We start from the raw sequence: 26,893 nt of genomic DNA on the forward strand, positions 1-26,893 counted from the left end.
AAAAATAAACAAGTACCACATGTTTGCCAGGTTATTTTACACGAAAAAAGGGGGGAAATGAAATTTTCATGAAAGTTTGAATTTCCCCCAAATTACATGAGTTGATCAAAATCCTCTACAAGTGCCTATAACAATTACACAAACATCATTCCCACTGAAATTACAAACCTACTGAAACTACACATCTTAAAATTACATTTCTCAAAAGTTTACATAATCAACCTACTGAAATTACACAACCAATACTAGAGTACAAAATGAAGAAACTTAATCTAACTGATGATGAGAGGCATCGAGTTGTTTGTCTATTGTTTGAGAGCTGCAAAAATGGCAAACCAAAACATGGTAAGGTTCAAGAAGTTGCTGCAAAGTTCAATGTAACAAGAAAATGTATTTTCAATATCTAGAAAAAAGCAAAAAAATCAGAGGCAAGCTGAAGTTCCAATCAATGTTAGGAGTAAAATTGCTTGGAAAAAGGGTAAAGAAAGGATACCTTGTCCAGTTGATGTCATTATGGCATTAGATGTCTCCAAAAGAACAACATTTAAGAGATTGGTAAAAGTAATAGGTCATGCACCTTCAACATGTCATAGATGGGTAAAGGAAGGTATCATCAAAACTCATACAAATGCAATAAAATCAGCTCTTACCCAAGACAATAAGCATCTTAGGTTGCATTTTGTCATGGGTAAACTAGTTTTTGATAGGCTATTAAGGTGTATCAAATTCTTTGATATGGGCACTATTGTTCACATTGATGAGAAGTGGTTTTATATGACAAAACCAACCTCAAGATAGTATATTGGCAGCACTGAACCAGCTCCATATAGAGCTTGTAAAAGCAAGAGGTACATTACTAAAGTAATGTTCATGTGTGCTGTTTCAAGGCCAACATTACAGAACCAATACCCACAGCAATACCCAAACAACCTACACAAAACAGAACAGCCAAACAACTTGCAGAAAATAGAACACCCAAATTACCTACAGAAGACAGAACACCCAAACAACCTGCAGGAAACGGATCACCCAAACTACCAACAGAAAACAGCAACACCCAAACTATCAATAGAAAACAGCAAATCCAAACTACCAACAGAAATCAGCAAACCCAAATAACCTCCCTAAAAAAGAATACCCAAACTACCAGCAGAAAACAGATCACCCAGCAATTTTAGATAGTCAGCAACAACCACAAAACAATTAAATACAGCAACAACAACCCACAATACTCAGCAAAAAAGATTTAAAAACATTTAAAGGGAGAGTTTAAGAAATGAACCTCCCTTGAGCATCATTTTGTTTTCTGCTTTTTACCAAAATTCGTAACATAATCGAAGAATCTTTTTGTTTTGGTGACAACTCAACAGCTTCACCACCATCCACAGCTTTAACCTTTGCAACAGCAACAGTAGCTTCATAAGACAAAAACAGCAGCAAAAACCAATCAACAACAAGACAACATAAAAATATACACAAAAACGACATAAAAAAAACAATTAAAGGGAGAGTTTTAGAAATTTACTCCTCTTTTCATCCTTTATTCTCTATTTTTCCAAGTAAATCGCGCAAGAAGCTTCGAATCATTTTGATTTTGGTGAGAGATCAGGAGATTTACATGCATGCAGTTCTTCAATATCCCCATCAACAGATCTATCGTCTTCACCAACAATTGAACCCTCTTGATCTACAAAAGTATCAGGAATGAAGGTTGTCGAGTCCATATAAAACGGAGAAGTGGCCTCAGTATCATCGCCAATCTGAGAATCAAGTAGGGATTCATAACCAGAGAACGAATCAGCTACTACATGACCAACCCCACGAATATACAACACCCCGTTCATGGAACTGTGGTAAGATGTAGACCCGAATTTTTTCTTCTTTGATGAAATAGGAGGATTATGATTATTTTGAGGAAGTTTAGACATGATCGGAATAATATAGTGTTAGAATGGGGAAATATGAGTAGTTAGATCTAGTGAGAGAGAGTGAGCTGGAAAAAAAATGAAGAGACGGCGGTAAGTGAAAGAGAGTTTTAGGGTTTTTTTAGAGGAGAAGATTCTAGAGAACAATGGAGTAATGAAGAGAAGGAGAGGGACGGTTGAGGTTAATGAGGGAGATGGACGGATGGGTAGGTGAACAATATTGGTGGGAAATTTATATGAGAGTGAAAAAGATGGAGGGAGTCATTATTGTTAATGGGTGAGTTAATTGGGTTTAGGGTTGTTAAGTGGGAGTAATTTGTGTAAATATAAGGGTGGTATAAGGACACTTTCGTCAAATATTAGACCCATAAAAGGAAATAAAGGAAATGGGTACATCATTGTGGGATGTCCCAAATTAGAAAGTGGGAACATTATTGTGAAATGGAGGGAGTACTTAATAAAAATATGAAATAATATTTTTATTTTAATAACCTAATATTTTAAATTAATAATTTACATATTTAAATATGTTAGTTTTCACTATAAAGTAATAATTTTTTCAAAATAAAATCGAAAACTTAATATATTAATGTTTTTGCTTAGGCTTTTCTCCTATTGGGTCGGTCATATGCTATAGGATGGTCATATAAGAAAGTTGCTGAAAAATAATCCATCTGTCTTTTGGTAACATATATCAACATGGGCTTTTTGGGCCCCGGGTGTGGAATAACTGGGCCGAGTTGCTAAGATGTAAAACGACAATGCACAACACACTCGATTAGCCCCATTCCTTGCTTTATACATGTGGAGGATTAATTTTGGTTAAAATTAAAGGGTTTTTTTTATCGAAAACTGCCTTATATTTAGGGGTATTTTTAAAAAGACTACCTTCTATTATTTTTCTTGTTTTATACTACCTTTGTTGTCTCCTTTTTTGTTCAAAAACTACCTATGCTGAAACTATGACGAGAGTTGATTGATTTAGCGACATTAACCTCCCTCACATGACGTTGTCTACATCTAACAACAATAATCAAGCGTCCAAACCACAATTTAACTTCATGTAAGCAAAATTTTTGTTTTCACATTTCATTAATAATAATTACGAACATCTACGAAAGTTAAGCATAAATACATCACTCCCAAAATCGGGCTTAAGCAAGATTAAAGTATAAAAGAGTCATGTAAGATAGGTTATAGCCATGAATTAAAGAAAATTTGTCTAAACTCTTAGCGTAGGTAGTTATTGACCAAACATAAAGAAAGCAAAGGTAGATGAAAATAAAAATAATAATACTATAAGGTAATCTCTTTACAAATACCTATAAACATAAGGTAGTTTTTGACAAAAAACCCTAAATTAAAAAAAAAAAAAAAAAAAAAATTACACTCACGGCGGTAATACCGTAATACAACTAATTACGTTTACTTGTATATTTTTTAACTTATATTACTCCGTTTGTTTTTTGAACTTAATACTAGTTTTGTCACCCGTGCAATGCACGAGATAGTTCCATGTTTTCTTAGGATTTTGACGTTTATTTTTATCTATAAAATTGAACATCAATGTTTGAATATAAATGTACACTACTACAGATACAGGCTATAACAACGATTAAAAACCGTTGTTATATAAAAAGCGGACGTTGTTAAAGCGTCCGTTGTTAAAGGTTTTAACAACGGTTGGTTTTTCTAAGAAACCCGTTGTGAAAACTATTTTGTCGTTACGAGACATTCGTTGTGAAAGTGTGACTAATTTTTTGTGGTAAAGTTATAAGAACGGTTACAATAGAAAAAACCGTTGTTATAACTAAAGACAACGGTTTTTTTTTTTAAATAACCGTTGTTGATTTAAAAAATAAATAAATAAATAAATTATATATTACTAGATGAATGCATTATTACTGCCCCTTATGCTTCTGATGCATGCATTATTACTGCCAAATCCCTGCATATGAAAGGACACAATATATGGAATGAGAAGGGTTATAAGATTTGAAGCAGGATATGGCACAACTTCCTAAACATATTAATTAAAAAACAACTCAAACGACACATTACTAATTATAAATTCATTCCACTATCTCAATAACCAATCCATTATATCACTATCTCCACCCTTAAACTCCAAACCCTAAATCTTTAAAACCTAATAAACTCCAAACTTCCTTCAACAATGAATGATACCATTCATTTTACATGCATTATGACCGAGTACAACAAAAGTTTCATACGCCGCTTACTGGAAATCGAGAGGAAGTACAGGCACTTCCTTGAGGATGCTCGGATCGCACTCAAGGACGCCAAAAAAAAAATGGCTTGTTAGAGCCGCAGATATTGCAGCTATATGACGATATTGCATATGCGGAACGAAACCTCCAAATAGCAAAGGAGGAGAGGATGAATATCATAGAAGAGAATGCATCCCTATATGAATATCTAAGAATTGTATTTTTAGCAATGAAATAAGTTTATGTATATATATATCAATTAATTAAGTTTATGCATTCCTCTCCATCATCTTCTTTGTTTTATTTTATTTAATTTGTTTTACTAATAAACGGAGAAAAACAAATTAAGCGAATAATAATTAGAAAAAGAACAATGATCGAGAAAAACACATGCAAATAAAATAATTAGAGAAAGAACAATAATGACGGAGATGACAAAACCTAAAACTATAAATCGATAGATATTTACTTGATAATTAGAGAAAGAAAGAGACGATGACAACAACAGTGACGGAGATGATAAAGCGACGATGAGAAAGAGACGATGAGAAAGAGTGTGGTTGTGTGTTTGTGTTTGTGTTTGCTGTGTTTGTGGCTGTAGCTGATCTGTGTTTGTGTGGTATATATTGTGGTATTTGCTTGAAAGTATTGACAACGGTTATTACACATATAACCGTTGTCATTAGATAATATATTAACAATGGTTCCTTAGAAAACCGTTGTTAAAAAGTATTAACAACGGGTTTTAATATAACCGTTGTAATTACTTTTCACTAATTTTGCGCCAAATTATTAACACCGGTTATAATGTATTACAGAGTAAACTGTTGTTATTAGTTTTTATATTAACAACGGTTGTGCAAGTTTGACCCGTTGTTAAAACCAATAACAACGGTTAACAACACATAACCGTTGTAATTAAGTTTAGTAAAATTCGCGCCATCCATTCTACAACATCTTATGGTGATTTTCGTGAATAAGCGTTGTTCAAGGGCCGTTGTGGTTGCCTGGATTTGTAGTAGTGGTATAACAAATACTTGCACAAATTACGATATATAGTACAAGACAATTACATATTTTTTTTTAATATATAAATAGTACAAATAATTTTTCGTTTCAATTACGAAAACAATTATATATGAACAAAATAGTTATCCAAAATTTGTACCGGAAACTTTCCAACCCGTTGACATAAAATATGTGCTCTTTTATTTGAATCTATCTTGTAATAAAACAATACATCCATAACTTTTCAGTTTCTAACTTACGTTTTTTTACCTTTAGTTTTACCTTAATTCCGTGCCTTTTATATTTCATCCCTCGTTAGATTAACCACGTGATACTTTGCGTTATCTGCATTCACATACGTTTTATGATGCTTTAAAGTTTATATAAATAATATATGGACAAAAAAAATAGTAATTCAAACTGAAACATGCTAGAGATAGAAAGAGAAAAAACCTAAAAAATTCCAAAAAAAATCCGCAACTTTTTCTGAGCCGCACTGAAACAATGACGATACAAAAAAATTCCCAAAACAGGTTTTCTCCTTTATCTTCAGTAACAAAAAATACCAAAAATAGTAATAAAGCTTCATCGTCTGCAACGGCGTCATCCATTGTGATTCCAGGAGGACCAGTGGAAGCTGTTGCTAATAAGACTAGGATGGTGAGTGAAATTGTTGGTGTTGCTCCATATGACCTGGACTCTCTGGTACCGGAAAATCATGGTGCTTGGACTCAAGTTGGGAAAGGTAAGTCCCCATTAGAACCTATTGTGGAGGAACCTAGTGATTTAATTCAGTTTACTAAGGCGGATGTTAAGGATGAAATTGCATATTGGAAGAACTCGGTTTACTGTTTTGTTCTTGGTGCAAATCCTCCATTAAAAGTTCTTGATGGTTTTATTAGGAGAATATGGATAAACCATGATTTTGATAAAGTTTCCTTTTTGCCTAATGGAATATTCATGGTGAGATTTAAGTCTGAGAGGACAAAGAACGTTGTGTTACAACAGGGTCACTACCTCTTTGACAACAAACCTTTGATTGTGAGACCTTGGAGTGAATCTGTGGTTCTGGTTAAGGATGATGTTAAGGAGGTCCCAGTGTGAGTCAAACTGCATAACCTTCCCTTGAAATTTTGGGGTAAATGCCTCCCTCGGATTGCTGGGCTTGTTGGGAAGTATGTTAGGAGTGACACTGCTACTGTAGACAAGACTATGTTGGGTTTTGCTAGAGTAATGGTGGATGTTCCTTTTGGCCTTAGGATCCCTGAAAATGTCAAGTTCTTGGATGAAGATGGGCAGGTTGTGTCTATCCCTGTTGAGTTTGAATGGAAGCCAATCCTATGTAAACAGTGTGGTGGTATTGGGCATGAGACTGCTACATGTAGGAAGCCTAAGCCTAAAGGAAAACCTGTCATTGATAAGCAGCAGTGGAGACCTAAGACTATCCAAAAGAAACAGACTGGACCTTCTGTAGTTCCTGCTGGTCAGGCTCCTGTTGCTGATGAGAAGGAATGTGTATTGGCTCCTGTAATTACAATTGTTCCTGTTGTTCAACCCATTCCATTGCTGCTACACCTATAGAGAAACCTAATGCTTTTGAGGTGTCTTGGACTGGCAATGGGAAGTACACTGTTGCTAATACTCCAATGAGAACTATAGTTCGTTTGAGTAGACAGGAATTGCTTGATGCTGATTAGAATCTATCAAAGCTTTCTCAGTATACTTTCCTGGATGCCCTGAACAATGCTACTCCAAAAGTGGGTATTGGTACGAAAGGTAGTGGATTACCTCCTAGGAGGGTAATGCATAACATAGGCTTTTGGAATTTTAGGGGATTAAACAGTCCAACAAAGCAGAATACAATTAAGTGGTTCTTACACCATTACCATGTTGGTTTGTTTGGTCTCCTTGAGACAAAGGTCAAACCTTTGTCTCTAAATTCTGTTAGTAAAAATATTTGTGCTAATTGATGTGTCTCTACTAATACAAGATAGCATAAGGGAAGTAGAATCTGGGTGATTTGGGATCTTGTGAAATTTAATATTGATTTCCTTGAATATAATGCCCAGTTTATTCATATGAAGGCTAAAGAGATTGGTTCTGGTGATGGATTCTATATCACTATGGTTTATGCTTTCAATGAAGTGGAAAATAGAAGGATGTTGTGGAATAGACTCTGTGGGTTTAAAAAGTTAATTACTGCAGCTTGGGTGGTGTGTGGTGATTTTAACACTGTTCTGAGTTCTTTAGAAAGACTAGGGGGTCTACTAGTGAGCAGGAGATGGAAGATTTTCAGAACTGTATTGATGAATGTGAGCTTGTGGATAGTCCTGCCATTGGCTCATTATTCACTTGGAATAATAAACAGGACCCTTCCACTAGAATTTACAGTCGTCTGGATAGAGTGTTAGTTAATCAAAGTTGGTTGAGGAGGTTCCAGGATAGCTATGCTCACTTTTACACTAAGGGCTTAATGGATCACACTCCTTGTATTATTCAGACGTCTGAGAATACTCCAGTGAAAAGAAGAAGCTTTAAATATTTTCATATGTGGAGTAAATCTGAGCAGTTCCATGCGTGTGTGAAGGACATTTGGGATCAAAAATGGTATGGGACTAAAATGTTCATCTTGGTCAAAAAACTGAAGAGTTTAAAACAACCTTTGAAGCCGCTTAATAGGGCTCAATTTGATGATATTGAGAACAATACTGTTAGAGCCTGGCAACACTTGGAATATATTCAAGGGAAACTGAGGAGTGATCCCTTGAATGTTGATCTAATTCAGCAAGAGATTAATGCAGCTAAATGTTACAGAGAGTTAAATGATGCTTGCTATGCTTTCCTTACACAGAAGTCTAAGGTTACCTGGGTGGACAAAGGGGATAACAACACTAAATACTTTCATAGTGTCCTTAAGAGTAGGCAAGCAAGGAATAAAGTAGTGAAGATTGCTGATCGGAATGGGGTGGCTTGTGAAACAACTGGTCAAATTCAGCAAGCTTTTTTGGATTTCTACATGAACCTGTTGGGGACTGCTAAGGATACTTCTCCTGGTAGTGTTTCAATTGTCCAGCAGGGACCAATCTGTTCCCCTGCTCATACTGAGATGCTACTTGCACCAGTTACCAATGAGGAGATAAAAAAGATCATGTTTTCTATTCCCATTCATAAATATGTGGGGCCATATGGATTTTCAAGTGCTTTCTTTAGAGATGCTTGGGATGTTGTTGGAGGTGAAGTATGTGAGGCAGTTCAGGACTTCTTCCATAATGAGAAATTACTTAAACAGCTTAACCATACTCTCATTTCCCTTATTCCAAAGTGTGAGAGGCCTCAGAATGTAACCCAATTGCGTCCTATATCCTGTTGCAATGTAGTCTATAAGTGCATCTCTAAGTTATTATGCAGTAGGTTGGCCACTGTTTTACCTTGCATTATTAGTCCTAATCAAGGTGGCTTCATTAAAGGAAGGAGCATTGTTGAGAATATTTTAATTTGTCAGGATGTGATCAGACTTTATAATAGGAAAGCTATCTCTCCTCGTTTCATGCTCAAGGTTGACCTTAAAAAAGCATATGACTCAATCAGTTGGAGTTTTTTGGAGCAAATGATGAGAGCCCTACAGTTTCCTGGGGAGTTTATTGCTTTGGTGATGGAATGTGTATGCACTGCTTCTTATTCCCTGGTCATGAATGGAGAAATTTTTGGGTTTTTCAAGGGCCAAAAGGGGTTGAGGCAAGGTGATCCATTGTCTCCTCTTCTGTTTACAATTACAATGGAATATTTGAGCAGGGTCATGCACTATATCACTGAGATTGTCCCTTTTAAGTATCATCCTATATGTTCAAAGATGAAGTTGTCCCACCTTATGTTTGCAGACGATCTCCTCCTATTCAGTAAAGGGGATGCAGCTTCTATTATGGTTATGCTTAGAGTTTTTGCTACCTTTTCACAAGCTTCTGGTCTACAAATGAATAATAATAAGACTAATGCTTATTTCAATGGTGTCCAAGGTAGTATTAAATAAGAGATCCTGCAAGTTTCTGGTTTTATTGAAGGGCAGCTCCCATTCTCTTATCTTGGAGTTCCAATTACAGATGGTAGGCTACAGAAGAAGGACTGCCAAGTTTTGATTGAGAAACTAGTGTCCAGAATAAGAGGATTTGGGGCTAGGCATCTATCCTATGCAGGAAGGCTAGTGTTAGTTAATGTTGTGTTAACTTCCCTGTATACTTATTGGGCTAATATTTTTATCATTCCCAAAGGTGTTCTACAATAAGTGGATGCTATTTGCAGGAATTATCTTTGGGATGGGAAGGTGGATTTTATTAGAGTCCCTCTGGTTGGCTGGGAGAAAGTATGTGCTCCTAAGAATGAAGGGGAACTAGGAATCAGGGATTCTTATGCTTGGAATGTGGCTGCAGTTGGCAAACTTGTTGGGTGGGTCTTTTCTAAACCTGATAGTCTGTGGGTTAGATGGGTTCATCATGTTTATGTGAAGGATGCAGCTTGGCCTAACTATATTCCTAAATATGATGTCAGTTGGAGTTGGAAGGCCATTGTTAAGGTAAGGGATAAGTTATTAGGATACTACTCTGCTAACTTGTGGCAGGAGGAGAGTAGAGGTTACTCTGTCAGTAGTGGGTACGAGGTGATGAGGAGGACTTTTCAGAGAGTTGCCTGGCATAAGCAGGTCTGGAATGGGTGGTGTTTACCTAAACACCAGTTTATTGGATGGCTTATTGCCAGGGAAGCATTACAGACGAAGGATAAATTGTATAAACTTGGTTGTTGCAGTGATAGTTTATGCTTGTTGTGTGGAAATATAGATGAATCTGATAGCCATCTTTTTCAAGACTGTGTATATAGCCTCAGGATCCTGGAGGGCATTGCTCAGTTGTGCAATGTACAGCTACCTGCAATGAATGTTGTTTCCTGGGTATATACTAGACCGTTCACAAAACTGCAGAAGGGTGTCATAGGGAGTGCTTTTATGGCTGCTCACTATGCTATTTGGATGCAGAGAAACAAAGTAAGGGTTGATTCTTGTCTGATGAAGCCCGAAATGGTGATAACTCAAGTCCAGAATCAATATAAAATGAGGGTTTTGGCAAAGATGAGTAAGGAAATGCAGATTAGAGATAGTAATTGGTTAAGTAGCCTTCCCTTAATGCGTTAATTTCGTTGTATGGCTACTTTAATTTGTCTTGTGGTAAAAATGGTAGCTTGTAATAGCTTTGTTTGTGCTTAATGGAAGTTCTTACATTTCACCAAAAAAAAATATATATATGGACAAAAAGGTCAAACATCAACATGGCAAAAACTTGACAAAGGATTCAAAACATTGTCACATGTAAATCATTTAAATTAAACCAAATGGAAAACATGAATTCAAATATAAAGCAAATAAAAACAACTACATAACAAATTAAAATATATTTTATTGGACGACGACAACAACAACAACAACAACAACAACAACAACAACAACAACAACAACAACAACAACAACAACAACAACAACAACAACAACAACAACAACAACAACAACAACAACAACAACAACAACAACAACAACAACAACAACAACAACAACAACAACAACAACAACAACAACAACAACAACAACAACAACAACAACAACAACAACAACAACAACAACAACAACAACAACAACAACAACAACAACAACAACAACAACAACAACAACAACAACAACAACAACAACAACAACAACAACAACAACAACAACAACAACAACAACAACAACAACAACAACAACAACAACAACAACAACAACAACAACAACAACAACAACAACAACAACAACAACAACAACAACAACAACAACAACAACAACAACAACAACAACAACAACAACAACAACAACAACAACAACAACAACAACAACAACAACAACAATACTTAATATACTCACTATAATCAAATAAATAAATTAAACTATAAAATATAATCCACAACCTAGAAACTCAAGAACAAACGAGCAGTAGATTTTAAATAAATAAAGTGAATATAAACTATTATAGGCATTATCGGTTTTATAGTCATTATGCAACCATAAATTCCAATATTTTAATTTTATTTTTAATTTATTTTGTGGTATTATTTAATTAGATAATTGATTGCCGAGAAACTCAAGAGGTGAATTAAATAGGAAAAAATGTTAATGAAAATTATGGGTGTTAACTGTTAAGTAATACGGAGTATAAAGAGTTTTAATCAATTTATTAACATATTATATTATAAAAATTAATTAAACAGGAAAAACTTTTAATTAATTTGGTGGGTGTTAAGTATTATGAAGAGTTTTAATCAATTTATTACCTTGTTTAATTAAAAAAATGAATTAAATAGAAAAAAATGTTAATAAAAATGGTGGGTGTTAAGTAATATGAAGAGTTTTAATTAATTTATTAACATGTTTTATTACAAAAATTTCAGTTAAAATTTCAATTTTAATTATAAATTATAAATTTTATTAACATGTTTTATCACAAAAATTTCAATTAAAATGTAAATATTAATTATAAATTATGAAATTTTGATGTAAATTTCTAAGGGTTACATAAATTTTGGAAACAATATATTTAATATACAAAAATCATTTAAAAATATAGATAATATCTTTTAATATAATAGATAAGTGAATTAAATTAATTTATAGATAAATGAATTAAATTAATGTCATGTAATAATAAATTAATGCCGGTTGACGAAATGAGCGGAAAAAGGGGGATTGTCGTTGTCGGTAGGAACAGTGATGATGAGAGACGGGGTAATTGGGTATGAATGTGTGTGTGGCATTTGAGTTATGCGGCTGACGTGAGCTTCGAATGTCTGCGTGGCTTTTTTTATCCTACGTGGCATTGTCTATGTGGACCTAATTGGTCATTTTAGGGTAGCCTTTTAATAGAATTTATAGATAGATTTATGTGAACAAAAACTATAAATGAATATGCACTACTACAGATACAGGCTATAACAACGGTTAAAAACCGTTGTTATATAAAAAAGCGGACGTTGTTAAAGCGTCCATTGTAGTAGGTTTTAACAACGGTTGGTTTTTCTAAGAAACCCGTTGTGAAAACTAATAACAACGGTTTAAAGTAGAAAAAACCGTTGTGGAAAGTGTGACTAAATTTTGGTGGGAAAGTTATAACAACGGTTACAGTATAAAAAACCGTTGTTATAACTAAAGACAACGGTTTTTTTTTTAAATAACCGTTGTTATTGATTTTTTTTTAAAAAAAAAATTAATTTATATATTACTAGATGCATGCATTACCATTACCGATGCATGCATTATTACTGATGCCAAATCCCTGCATATGAAAGGACATAATATATGGAATGAGAAGGGTTATAAGATTTGAAGAAGATATGATGGCACAACTTCCTAAACATATATTAATTAAAAAACAAGTCAAATGACACATTACTAAGTATAAATTCATGCATTATCTCAATAACCATTCCATATTATCTCACTATCACGTCCTAAACTGCTCCAAACCCTAAATCTTTAAAACAAACTCCAAACTTTCTTCAACACTTCCTTCAACAATGAATGATACCATTCGTAATACATGCATCATGACCGAATACAACAAGAGTTTCATCCGCCGGCTGCTGGACATCGAGGACAGGTTCAGGAGCTACCTTGAGGACGCTCGGACCGCACTCAAGGACGCCAAAAAAATGGTTTGACAGAGCAGAAGATGCCGCAGTGTAGATACCCGTATCCGTCGATATTGGAATTTATAAGAACCCGACAAACACCCGATGATGATAGGACACATGTATTTTTTAGTTGTCATTGTCATTATTTGGGTTCGTTTTACGATGTAGAATGAGCGTTGTCGACGGAGTATTTTATTAATTTAAACTAGTATAGAACCCATGCTACAGCACGGCATTTTTAAGATAGAAATTATAAAGAGAAGGATTCAATAAAATTATTTGCATAAAATATATGTACTTTTAAGTTAATGTTATAATATAGTAAATATAATATTAGTAAGGAGGAAAAAAAAAGTTTATTACTGTGAAAGTACAGTTGAAACTAAGTTAGTCTTGTCTCAAACTATTAATAATAATACTATAATGTTAACTCAATAAGGGGAACTAATTTATGAAATTAAATTAGACGTAATTATAACTAAAAACCTATTAGCCTTAACAAAAAAGCGGTAGAAATAATATACTACGCGTTTAAAGAGACAATTTAAAAATTATTAAACTAAAATTTCACTTTCTATTTCCTATAACAAAATACATCAAATTTGATACATTAATTAAAAATTTACAAATTATTAAACTAAAATTAGTACTCCATAATCATACAAAAAAAAAAGTAAAATCTTATCCTAACGCAATCACTAACCAAACCCATCCATTACCCCTTTGTGTTTCCTCAAAATGTCGGTAAAAAATCAATACAACTCATCCCTCACCTAAGCCATCACCTTCCTCATAACCAAACTTCATATAGTCTAGCTATTCTGACTCTGATTCTCCACGTTTCCTTGCTATTGTCAATATGACTTATGAGATTGAGAAGTTGTGTAATACTCCGTATTTATATGTCTTGGGGGGTACTCTATCGAGTAGCCCTTACTCTGTCGAGTATGGGCAAGTTGCGGAATAAAATAGTTTCTGACCTGTTGGGTACTCGATCGAGTAGCTGGGGTACTCGATCGAGTAAGGGGGTACTCGATCGAGTACCTTGGGTACTCGATCGAGTGTCCGGTTTACGGGGAGTTTTTCGCGGGTTTTGTTAATTATGCGATTAGGGTATTTAAACATAATCGTCGTTGTTTTAATTCACTTTTACCAAAACCTAAAACCTGTTTAAGAGAGAAAGCAGTCAGTCATCTTCCTAATCGCATCCTTAACAATTCCCGGAGTTCAGACGGTCAGTTCGTATCGTAGTTCGTGTCGTTGGATTCCTTGCGTCGAGGGTAAGCTTTTAATATAATTTATATAATGTTTTGCTAGGTTTGGTCAAACCCTAATTTAGGATTTGGGGGCTTTATGAATAGTAAGTAATTGGTAGTCTTTATGTGTTGTATGTTAGGAGGAGAATTCGTAGAAGAGGCGTTTTGAGACAATTTGTAGATACCGTCTGCGTGTTGTGCTTTCCAGGTAGGATTTCCTACTCAGTATTAGTCCCATAATGGGATATTGGTGATGTGCTGTAATTAGTTGTTTGATATGATGATTGTGATTGTGATTGTGATTGTGGTTGTGTTTGTTGATGGTTCTCGAGATGCGTTCTCGGCTGAGTGGGGTCACTTGCGGGAGTGATCTCACGCCCTAGTTTCGCCCTTCGTGGAACCCGCCACGAAAGGGGATGTGCACATTAATGGACAGGGTTATCGCTCGTACGATGAGCGGGGCTTAGGTGGGAACGGCTGCGGTCCCCCACTGGCGTATGGTCCGGTGGACGGTCGGTATTGAGATGATGGGAGTTGGTGGTGTATGTGTGTGTGTGACATCAAATTGTCTGTTTGTCTTATTGTTGTTATCTATATTGATTGTGTGATTAGTGCGACCCGGTGTTGTTTTGTAAAACCTGCGGTGATCCATTCGGGGATGGTGAGCAGATATTGAACAGGTATAGAGATGATACTGGGATAGCTGGGATGGCCACGACATGACGATAGAGTCTTCCGCTGTAGTTTAGTATTTATTTACATTTCAGTTGAGAACAGATAGTTTGAATAATGTATCGTACTTTTAGTTGGTTTCATGGATTGTAACTATTCATTAAATTACTTATAATAAATGTTGTTTCTGTTTTGTCTACTTGATTATCATACCTCGGGCAACCGAGATGGTGATGTCTTCATACCTGAGTGGTCCTGGTAAGGCACTCGGAGTATGGGGGTGTTACAAATGGTATCAGAGCGACGATCCTGAAACCTGTAACCAATGAACTTAATGAACATAGGGAGTCAATTAAAATGAACCCGGGGTAAGAGTTGTAGGAGCTAGTGCAAAGGCTTGGGAGACGTCCTAAAGTCGCGGGGGTCGCCCTACAACTTTGAACCGGTCACATGGGGGAAATGTGTGTTGAGTCATGTGTGTGCTTAGTAACTTGCGTAACAATGTGATGGAATGTGTTGATGGTTGGATGTTCGAATTGGAAGTTGATGAGATGAAAGAAAATTAATGTTATATATATAGACATTGTTGATGAAATGATAGCATGATGGAATGTTTTACAACGTGGCAATTAATAGCATGATTGTTATGATATAATGTGATTTATAAAGTTAGCATGTTAGTATACGACGTAATATGCGGGTAGTTCTTACGTATTGGTGGTACTTGATCGAGTGAGGCTGACTCGATCGGGTAGGTTTTTGGCGATTTTGAGTCCAGAATCGAGTTTTGGGGCACTCGATCGAGTAACTAGGGTACTCGATCGAGTAGGGGGTCACTCGATCGAGTAGCCTAGATACTCGATCGAGTGGGTTAGAGATCGAAGGTCCTGTTTGGTTGGAGTTTGGGTACTCGATCGAGTACATGGGGGCACTCGATCGAGTAGCCCGTTACTCGATCGAGTGGGTTTGGATACTCGATCGAGTAGGTTCTGGGCAGCGTGTTTTCGTGTTTTGAGGTTTAGTACGCGTGTTTATGTTTATCCCTTTCTTATATAGCTTCAAGATGCCGCCCAAGAGAAATGCTTTGTATCACGAGAGCCGAGCTTATGACTACGGACGACATCGTCAAGATGTTAGAGCACCAGGACGCTCTTACCGAGACCCGAAGAGAGTGAATGAGGACAAGGATAAGAGTAAGGAGAAGGAGGTTGACCATGCTAAAGTCAGCCTCTATATTGCGAGGTTTAACCCGAAGGAGTACAAGGGAGTTGAGGAGCCTAACCATCTTGATAGTTGGCTGAGGGAGATGGAGAACATACTAGATTTAGTTCGTCCCGATGAGATGAGAGTGGATCAGCTGCATTCTATCCGAGGGAGGCGGTGGCAAATGGTGGGATTCAGTGAAAGTGAGTGCCAAGGAGATATATACCAACCAGGGGTTACCTGCTATACCTTGGGAGGAGTTTCGTAGGGCTGTGAGGAAGGAGTTCGTACCAGAACATGTGAGGAGTAAGTTGAGAGAGGAGTTCGACAAGTTTAAGATGACGAGTGAGATGTCCGTGTTTGAGTACTACGAGCGGTTCAATGAGAAATCTAGATATGCCGAGGATATGGGTTTGAGTGAGGAGAATCTGGCTTTGAGGTTTGAGAGAGGGCTAACCACGAAAATTATGGATAAGTTACCCGTGGGAGTCCTTGCGATGTGAAGGAAGCGTATGAGAGGGCTGGGGAGAGCCGAGAGACTAGTGGAGATGGCTCGGGAGAGGTCGGTGGAGAGAAGAGGAAGTCGAGAGCGAGGGTGGTGGCCAATCTAATTTCAAGAAAGGCAACCACAATCAATCTAAGGGATTTTCTTCCGGGTCCGGGTTTAGTCTTTGGAACTTCCTTTGGGCGAGGCCGTGGGAGTGTGAGCAATAGTTGGGAGTGACTGCTTTGGTTGTGGTGGCGTAGGCCACAAGAGACATGAGTGCACAAGTGCACCAGATCCTTTCGAGACTGCGCAGAGCTTTGCGAGCAAAGACCGGTGGATCATGGCCAAACCGGGAGGTCGAGCTACAGAGTGGAGGCAACCGCAACGGCGGTAATTCTTATCAGAAGACACCGATGAACAACAACAACAATCAAGGGTCGGGTGCAAAAGCCGACCGCATCGCCTAATCTTGTCCGGGGAGGTGGGCGGAAGACCGATGGCAAGTTGTTCATGATGGACAAGAAGGCGGTGAGGAGGATGCGCACGTTATCACCGGTACATTCCTTGTTAATGGTATTCCTACGTTTGTTTTGTTTGATTCGGGGGCTTCTCGGTCGTTTGTGTCTTCGAGTCATGTAAAACAGTTGGGTTTGAGAGTATATGAGTCCGTTAGGGAGCAAGTTTTCATACCTTCGGGTGAGTCCGTATCGTGTGGGAGGTTGTTTAGAGATGTATCTTTGATAGTTGGGCAAGTCGATTTCCCCGTAGACTTGCTAGAGTTTCCTTTTAATGGTTTTGAGATGATAGTTGGGATGGATTGGTTGGGAAAGTATAAGGCTAAGATGTTTGTCATCATCAAAGAGAGTGTCCCTTAGAGGTCCTAAGGGTGTAAGTGTGTCTTATCGTGGGTTTCTAGTCAAACCCAAAGTTAAGTTGATTGCAGCTGTCACTTTGAAGTCGTATCTGAGGAAGGGATGTCCTTTGATCCTGTGCCATGTGAGAGATGACCGGATAGAGAGCCCGGCAGTTGAGGAGATACCAGTGGTGGGAGAGTTTGCAGATGTTTTTCCAGAGGAGATTAGGGGTTGCCACCGAAGAGGGAGATAGATTTCACCGTTGAGTTGAAGCCAGGGACGGGGCCAATCTCTAAGGCACCGTACCGTATGGGTCCTAAGGAGATGGAGGAACTTAGGAGACAGTTGGATGATTTGATAGAGAAGGGATACATTAGACCAAGTGTATCGCCTTGGGGAGCACCAGTTCTTTTCGTGAAGAAGAAAGATGGGAGTTTGAGGTCGTGCATAGATTACCGGAGTCGAACCGTGTGACGATAAAGAACAAGTATCCTTTGCCAAGGATAGATGACTGTTTGATCGTTGAGTGGTGCAAGGTCTTTTCTAAGATTGATTTGAGGTCGGGGTACCATCAGGTGAAGATTAGAGATGTGGACATACCGAAGACAGCTTTCACGTCGAGGTATAGCCATTATGAGTATGTGGTGATGCCATTTGGGTTGTCTAATGCGCCGGCAGTGTTTATGGATTTGATGAATAGGATCTTTGAGACGCAGTTCTTGGATCGGTTTGTAGTAGTGTTTATCGATGACATCTTGGTCTACTCTAAGACTAAGGAGGAGCATGAGGAGCATCTGAGGATCGTGTTGCAGACTTTGAGGGATCATGAGTTGTATGCTAAGTTGTCCAAGTGTGAGTTCTGGTTGGAGAAAGTTGCCTTTCTGGGGCATGTAATCTCTAAAGATGGGGTAGCTGTGGATCCGGCGAAGATTGAAGCAGTGACAAAGTGGGAAGCACCAAAGAATGTTGCTGAGGTGAGGAGTTTCTTGGGTTTAGCTGGATACTACAGACGGTTCGTGAAAGATTTCTCCAAGATAGCTAGACCGATGACAGCGTTGATGAGGAAAGAGAACAGGTTTCGTTGGGATGAGAGTTGTGAGACGGCGTTCCAAACATTAAAGGAGCGTTTGACCACGGCTCCGGTCTTGGCATTGTCGAAGGGAGCGAGAATTTCGAGGTTTATACAGATGCCTCGAAGAATGGGTTGGGATGTGTGTTGATGCAGAATGGTAAAGTGATTGCCTATGCTTCTAGGCAGTTGAAGCCTTATGAGGAGAACTACCCTACTCATGACCTGGAGTTGGGTGCAGTGGTGTTTGCTCTCAAGATTTGGAGGCATTACCTTTATGGAGCAATCTTTAAGGTATTTTCTGATCACAAGAGTCTCAAGTACATCTTCACGCAGAAGGAGTTGAACATGAGGCAGAGGAGGTGGATGGAGTTGATTGGTGATTACGACATGGAAATCATCTACCATGAAGGGAAGGCCAATGTTGTTGTTGATGCTTTGAGTAGAAAGAGTGTACATTCTTTGTGTATGACTCTATCTTTGATGAGGCTGAGGGATGAGGTAGCGAGCTTTGGGATTCATATGATGCAGAAAGGAGATGCTATGGGTGATATGACAATACACATGGAGTTTTATGATGACATTCGGGACAAGCAGGCTTTGGATCCTAAGATAGTGGAGTGGAGAGCTGGAGTAGAGAAAGGGAGTGTCCGGTTTTCCATTCATACAGATGGTAGCTTGAGGTTTGATGGTAGGTGGTGTGTTCCTAATGACGAGGAGTTGAAAAAGACAATCATGATGAGCGCATTGCACACCATATTCAGTTCATCCGGGTGGAGACAAGCTTTACAAGGATTTGAAGAAAACGTTTTGGTGGCACAGGATGAAGAAAGAGAAATTTGAGTTTGTGTCCCATTGTTTGACATGCCGAGAGAGTTAAAGGGGAACAGAGAAGACCACAAGGTAAGGTTCAGTCTTTGGAGGTGCCCGAGTGGAAGTGGGAATCCATTTCCATGGATTTCATTGTGGGTTTGCCGAAGAGTCAACAAGGTAACAACATGATTTGGGTGATAGTGGATCGTCGACCAAGTCATCTCACTTTGTTCCAATGAAAGATACATGGACTAAGGCACAATTGGCTATGGCCTATCGAAAGAACGTGCTTAAGTTACATGGAGTCCCTAAGGACATAGTGTCCGACAGAGATGCGAGGTTTATATCAAGGTTTTGGAAGGAGTTGCAGGAATCGTTGGGAACAACTTTGAAGATGAGTACAAACATTCCATCCCGCGACAGATGGGCAGACGAGAGAACAATCAAGACTCTTGAGGATATGTTGCGAGCTTGTGTGATGGATTTTGGTGGTAGCGGGAGCGAGAGGTTGGACTTGATAGAGTTTTCTTACAACAACGGCTATCACACCGCATATTGGTATGGCACCGTTTGAGGCTTTGTATGGGAGGAGATGTAGGAGTCCGATCTGTTGGGACGATAGTCTTGAGGCAAAGTGGTTTTAGGACCAGAGATGGTACATGAGATGGTGGAGCAGTTAAGATGATCGAGAGAACGGATGAGAGCGACCCCGGGATCGACAGAAGAGTTATGCAGATCTACATCGTCGGGACATAGAGTTTCGGGTTGGGGACAAGGTTCTTCTGAAAGTGTCTCCTATGCGTGAGGTTATGAGGTTTGGGAAGAAAGGCAAGCTAAGTCAGAAGTTTATAGGGCCTTATGAGATCTTAGAGCGAGTTGGGGAAGTGGCTTATCGTTTGGCTTTACCTGCTGCTTTGGAGAGAGTGCATAATGTGTTTCATATATCGCAGTGGAAGTATGTGAGTGACCCGTCACATGTGTTGGAGGCAGAGAACTTAGAGCTGGATGAGTCTTTATCATATCCGGAGGTGCCTAGCGGATCCTAGACCGAAAGGTTAGAAAGACCGTGGAGTGGTGAGACAGTTCGCTTAAGATCCTTTGGTCTAACCACGAGTCTGAGGAAGCTACATGGGAGGCAGAGGATATCATGAAAGAGCGTTACCCTTTCCTTTTTGATCAGGTATGTATGGTTACGGGGACGTAACCTTGTTTCTTTTAGGGGGGTAGGAGATGATCGCGAGAGTTTTTGAGAGTTCTATATACACCTTTTATATGTTGTGTCGGTATGATTGTCGGGATAGGTTGGGGTTAGTATCATGTTTACGTTGTGTTTTGTTTGACCTTCGAGTCGGGAGTCTTATGGGAGTACCTTTGTTTAGTGGTGGTTTGAACTTCGGGGACGAAGTTCCTTTTAAGGAGGGAAGACTGTAATACTCCGTATTTATATGTCTTGGGGGGTACTCTATCGAGTAGCCCTTACTCTGTCGAGTATGGGCAAGTTGCGAAATAAAATAGTTTCGACTGTTGGGTACTCGATCGAAAGTAGTGGGGTACTCGATCGAGTAGGGTACTCGATCGAGTACCTTGGGTACTCGATCGAGTGTCGGTTTACGGGGAGTTTTTCGGGTTTTGTTAATTATGCGATTAGGGTATTTAAACATAATCGTCGTTGTTTTAATTCACTTTTACCAAAACCTAAAACCTGTTTAAGAGAGAAAGCAGTCAGTCATCTTCCTAATCGCATCCTTAACAATTCCTGGAGTTCAGACGGTCAGTTCGTATCGTAGTTCGTGTCGTTGGATTCCTTGCGTCGAGGGTAAGCTTTTAATATAATTTATATAATGTTTTGCTAGGTTTGGTCAAACCCTAATTTAGGATTTGGGGGCTTTATGAATAGTAAGTAATTGGTAGTCTTTATGTGTTGTATGTTAGGAGGAGAATTCGTAGAAGAGGCGTTTTGAGACAGCTGTAGATACCGTCTGCGTGTTGTGCTTTCCAGGTAGGATTTCCTACTCAGTATTAGTCCCATAATGGGATATTGGTGATGTGCTGTAGTTAGTTGTTTGATATGATGATTGTGATTGTGATTGTGATTGTGGTTGTGTTTGTTGATGGTTCTCGAGATGCGTTCTCGGTGAGTAGGGGTCACTTGCGGGAGTGATCTCACGCCTAGTTTCGCCCTTCGTGGAACCCGCCACGAAAGGGGATGTGCACATTAATGGACGGGGTTATCGCTCGTACGATGAGCGGGGCTTAGGTGGGAACGGCTGCGGTCCCCATCGGGGGGCTGGTCCGTGGGACGAAAAGTATTGAGATGATGGGAGTTGGTGGTGTATGTGTGTGTGTGTGATTCAGTGTCTGTTTGTCTTATTGTTGTTATCTATATTGATTGTGTGATTAGTGCGACCCGGTGTTGTTTTGTAAAACTGCGGTGATCCATTCGGGGATGGTGAGCAGATATTGAACAGGTATAGAGATGATCTTTGGGATATTTGGGATGGCCACGACATGACGATAGAGTCTTCCGCTGTAGTTTAGTATTTATTTACATTTCAGTTGAGAACAGATAGTTTGAATAATGTATCGCTTTTAGTTGGTTTCATGGATTGTAACTATTCATTAAATTACTTATAATAAATGTTGTTTCTGTTTTGTCTACTTGATTATCATACCTCGGGCAACCGAGATGGTGATGTCTTCATACCTGAGTGGTCCTGGTAAGGCACTCGGAGTATGGGGGTGTTACAAGTTGGGCTTGAGATGCCATTGGTAGAAGTTGAAAAAATATTGAAAAAGTATTGAGATGTCGATGGAGTTTGTGGTGGTATTGTTATAGGATTGTGATCGTTACATAGTTATATTAACATATAATAATGTGAATGAAAGACAATTGAATATATAAAACTTGCCTCAAATATAATATAATGATGATATTTTTCCTATATTTGATAAAATGAATTGAGATTTTTTAACTGCAGATTTTTTGGATTGAGAGTTCAAGAATAGCATACAATTGATCTACAGTATTATTGTAAAGTTTTCATAATTAATAGTGTAATTGATATGTTGTAAGGATTGCATAATATATTATGGGTAAATGATATGATGTTATTTTTTCAGATCTCTGATAAATTGATATGAGATATTGTATATTGGGGATAATTTATTGTGATTTGAGATGTTTGAAATAATATTGTTAGCATTGCATAATTTGTGGAGCAAATTATATGCTTGTTTCCATATAGGAATGAGTAATTAGAAAAGTCAAAAATTATTTTTTTTTTGGTTCTAACGTTAGAATGTTAGTAATGAGATCACCAAATCAATGCGAAATCAATTTATTTTCAGTCCAAAGGCAGGCCCATCAAAGTAGGGAGCACTTGGGCGGGAAAATACTAAGAGAATTTTATTCTCTTAGTAGTAGGGGGGATGATATTTAAATTAAAGTTTTTTTAAGATAAATTCATTTTATTTTTATTTTGAATTTATTTTCTCAAGTTTATTTTATTGAAAATAAAATAAATATTTGATTTGAAAAATCATTTTATGAGTATATTTGATTTGAAAAATCATTTATTTTAATGTGTTAATTGATTTGAAAAATCGATTTAAAAATCGAAAAGAACTCGTTTTAAACACGTGTTATAGAGCTCGATTATAGCTCGGTTTTTGAGCCCGTTTTCTTTACGAGTTGGCACGAATATCGAGTACACTAACCAACCTAGACCACTACCCATCCAACCCCAGTTCGAACCCCATAACCACGGCCCAAATCATGCCCCAAATCACCCCCAAACAGCCCGCATACACGAAGCAGCCCCCCTGTTTTGCAGCTCAATCCCGAGCCCAAAACCCGCTCCAAATACCACCAAAACCCGTGCCCATTAACCCTAACCCATACCCTAGTATCCTACCCATATTATCTTAGCTTAACCACCAAGAAAACCCCCCATACGAACCCTAGAAAACCCCCCAAAAGCTGCTGGACAGCAGCTATGCTCAGGGGAGCCCGTCTGCCTCTCCTCCCTTTTACCCTACTTTAACTCCTTATAAATACCCCCCCCCCCCCCCCTTCACCATACATTCATTTCTCTAAGTTCTCCATACATACAACCGTCACTCACAAGCATTAAACTCCAGAAACAAACCCTAATTGTCTCTCAAAAACCCTCGACAAAACCGACATACAAAACTGAGAATCAGTTTGTGTGTCCTCTTTGAAACCCTTCGTTCTCCCTTCAAACCTCCATCAAAATTCGAGTTTCTTATTCCAAATTAACCATACAACATCCATCTACACATTAGACAAAGATTTATGAGCCAAATTGCCCTTGAGAGTACACGAATTCCCTAGAAAAACAGAGTGTTATACACTCTGTTTTCGCGGCTTTTCCTGTCTGTCCAGTTCTGTTTGTGCTCGTTTTTCGTGCCAAATAACTCAAAACGAGCAGGGATTGTTTTAAGATATCTGTTATCCTCTCTTTCTAGTTTTCAAAACATCTTTTAAATCGAATTTTCATCGTGAAACGAGAGAGAAATCGCTGTTTGAAAGTTGCTGTCCAGATTCGATAAAAACGTGTTGTTTGCTTTGTTTCTTCGTCGACGACGACCTCTCGAGATAAAATCTACCATCGATTACGACCCAAGACGGTGTCAACGATACATGTAGGTTGAGGGTGCATCAAATCCTCCTCTTTCTCCCTTTTATTCCGTTTTTTATGTTTGTTTTCTTATAGTTCGTTTTTTTGTTTGTTTATCGTTTTTGTTTATCGATTGTTATCATTAATTACGAAACTAGTTTAGTCCGAGTATGAGTTAAAGTACCACCATGAACACCCACGTTGACTTGATATGGGAAAGAAACCGCTACATCAGTTGGTCGTACACCCCCGTCTCATTTACATATCCTCGTGTTCAAGGTAGGGCATTAATAAAATGAATTCTGACTTCGCTCTTCGCTTTTGACCCCTCGTTTCTTTCGTTCAATTCGACCTACCCTAGGACCCTTCGCATGTTAGTTCGACCTCTGATTGTTAACATATAACTCGTTTAGATGACATTAGATCAATTTAATAACCTAATTAGACATATTAGGGTACATCGACATAGCTTTAAAAATCAACTGACGATTCTGTAACTTAATTGAACGCATCTCTCTCTTTCACCTAATTTCTCGTTAGTATAAAAGTGCGTGATTAGCACCTTCTTATTAACACTCGATGAGTTAAATTAATTAGCAAACTTGACCTAATTTGACCCCTTTAGGCCGTGTAGAATGCGCGTTTGCAAGGTATCTTTTCAAATCAATCAACGTTGTTTCTAACTCGTTTTCTAACTTGTTTCCTATCCCGTTTCGCAATCATCTATCTAACCTAATGAATCTAACCTAAGGATTAGGGTATGCTAAATCGTGTAGGCCGTGTTTGGCCGTGTCCTTGTAGTCCCTTTTCTCGTTATTTCTCATCTTTATCTCGTTATTTCGTATCTTGTAATTACTTTGTTTATCGAGTCGTGTTTGGTAGTTTGTTTGTAATTTTCAAGCTAGCTTTCTTTTATCGAGTCAAAACCTCTTTCAAAAAACCTTAGTCTCGTTTGGTTAGATGGTTGTGCCCCAATGCAAGTGAGAGCGTAGTAAATCGCATGTTGTTTAAAGCAACATGGCCCGATTTATGCTAATGCATGCTTTGGTGTGTGACCCTCTAATTCGATAAGATTAAGTGAAAGCATACATTACGAGGAGTGACCCAAGGCCGTGAGTCATGTAAGCCGTGGGCCACCCCTTTGTGCATGTTTTCCTAGGCCGAATGGCCGTGTAATGTGTCATGTACGGTTTTGTGTATAGCGTTGTATTTTAGATCGAGTTGTATCTCTAATTTCTCGTTGTGTCGGCATGAAATGCCTGGGTTGTAATAGGGTAGATCCCAACGGCTCCCCCATTACCCCTAAGCCTTGTTTGCTTTGTTTTGTATGTTGTTAGATCAATCAACCCACATGCTAAATTACAACTTTGACAAAGTTAGTTTAGTTGCATCTAAAACGACATAGAAATTGTTGTCACATGTTAGGGTTTTAAAACGATGTTTGCATATCACATATTGTAGTAGCTATGACCTTGTTTGAAATCCGACACTTGACTTAGTAGAGGCCGTTATTGACGGGCGGGGTTAGGTGTCCTTACGGGCTTCCTAACACGTACCCTCACCCCTTACTCAAGATCTATGGTTTGCGGATCCGTCTAAATACCATTGGATTACGAGAGTCATTCAAATCGAGTGATATAGGGTACAAGTCTTTATCTTTAATCGCTCGTAGTCGATTGGCTTTATGCTTTTCGATGAAAGGTGTAAAGTTGACTTGAACGGTTCCAAGTTCCCAAAAAAACTTGGTGGCGACTCTAATTTGTCTTAATTCGATTCGAAAGAACCTCGAGTCGATTATGCCTAGTGTGGATCCCGCGGACGCAGATCCCGAGGGCCTTGTCCACAGTTTGGCGACTCCGCTGGGGAAAAGAGGACTAGTTACACTTTGTTTCTAGGGTCTTTTCCTCCGAGGTGAAACTTGAAAAGAAAGTATTGGAAAGTAAAACATTACTCATAGTGCTAAGATTCATGCATAAACCCTTAAGGATTTTCCCGGGCCGTCCCAGCGTTTCTTTGTGATGCGTGGGGGGCGACGTCCCACTATGCCAGGAACTCGCACATTGCTTGCTTCCGCTCCGCCTCGCGTGGTTCTTGATGGTGGGGATGCTCTTCTAGGTACTCTACCTAAAGGCCCTTGCTCTATAAGACCGCAAAAGGATGGAGGGCATAGACCTTCTTGTAGAAGACTTGCCGAGACTTAGAGATGTCTAGGAGCATACATCCTTATAACATGAGAATGACAATGTGCAAGGTGTTTTCCCGAGTCTTTTCAAAATTTTCCATATCGATTTCAAAACCGAACTTTTGAACAACTTACTTTCAAAATAGCATGGTTTTAAAAACGCGGAATGCTGCCCAAATAGGACTAGATTTTTCGGCCCAAAATGAGCTTTTATAGCCGGCATGCTGCCCATTTCAAAACTCACTTTCAAATCAATCCTTCATTTTTCAAAATCAATCCAAAATGCCTCTCGAACCTTAATCAAGCATGAAATGCGTCGAGTCGTGTCCAGGTCCTGGCCGTGTTTGGCTAGTTGTGTCTCGTCTCAAGTGTCTAGAACACGACCTTGTTGGGTCGCCCGAGCTCACCTCTTGGGCTTCGAGTCATGAGGGTCGACCAATTGGTCTAGGATAGTCCACAAAAACGTCCAAGCTAGGCCATTTAGGGCGTTTTCACTCGAACCTAAGGACTATGTTGGTCCAACCACGGGTTTAGTCACACCAAGTCCGATTTAGAATCGAGTCATGACGGTTTGGGTCGTGTCGTTTTGTCGATCCCAAAATGAACCAAGGTCTAAATCCAACCGTGAGTCGAACCTTTGGTTAGTCAGTCTCAAGTCGAGTCTTTGTTTGAGTCAAGTTGGGGTCGTGTCCTTAAGTGTGCAGGGGCTCTTACTTTAAATATTGGCTCAGTACGGGGTTTTCTTGTAGAAAGGCCGCCAAAAACCCGACGTCAAGCAATGGAAGATGCTGTTAACAAGCTCACTGAGGCCGTGAACCTCATGATGACCCGAATGGATGCAATCGAATCTAA

The 26,893-nt window shown here is 38.7% G+C and overlaps 1 protein-coding gene across 1 annotated transcript; it reads left to right on the top strand.

The window, feature by feature from the left end:
• The first annotated feature begins 5,668 nt into the window (after positions 1 to 5,668).
• LOC141617008 (uncharacterized) lies at positions 5,669 to 10,343 on the top strand. Its single transcript, XM_074434176.1, has 7 exons — positions 5,669 to 6,264; positions 6,349 to 6,691; positions 6,862 to 7,107; positions 7,234 to 7,355; positions 7,415 to 9,177; positions 9,223 to 9,364; positions 9,461 to 10,343. The coding sequence occupies exons 1-7, from the start codon at positions 5,669 to 5,671 to the stop codon at positions 10,341 to 10,343; spliced, it is 4,095 nt and encodes a 1,364-aa protein (XP_074290277.1).
• Positions 10,344 to 26,893: the final 16,550 nt, after the last annotated feature.

Source organism: Silene latifolia, chromosome X, assembly GCF_048544455.1.
Source record: "Silene latifolia isolate original U9 population chromosome X, ASM4854445v1, whole genome shotgun sequence".
Taxonomy (NCBI): Eukaryota; Viridiplantae; Streptophyta; class Magnoliopsida; order Caryophyllales; family Caryophyllaceae; genus Silene; species Silene latifolia.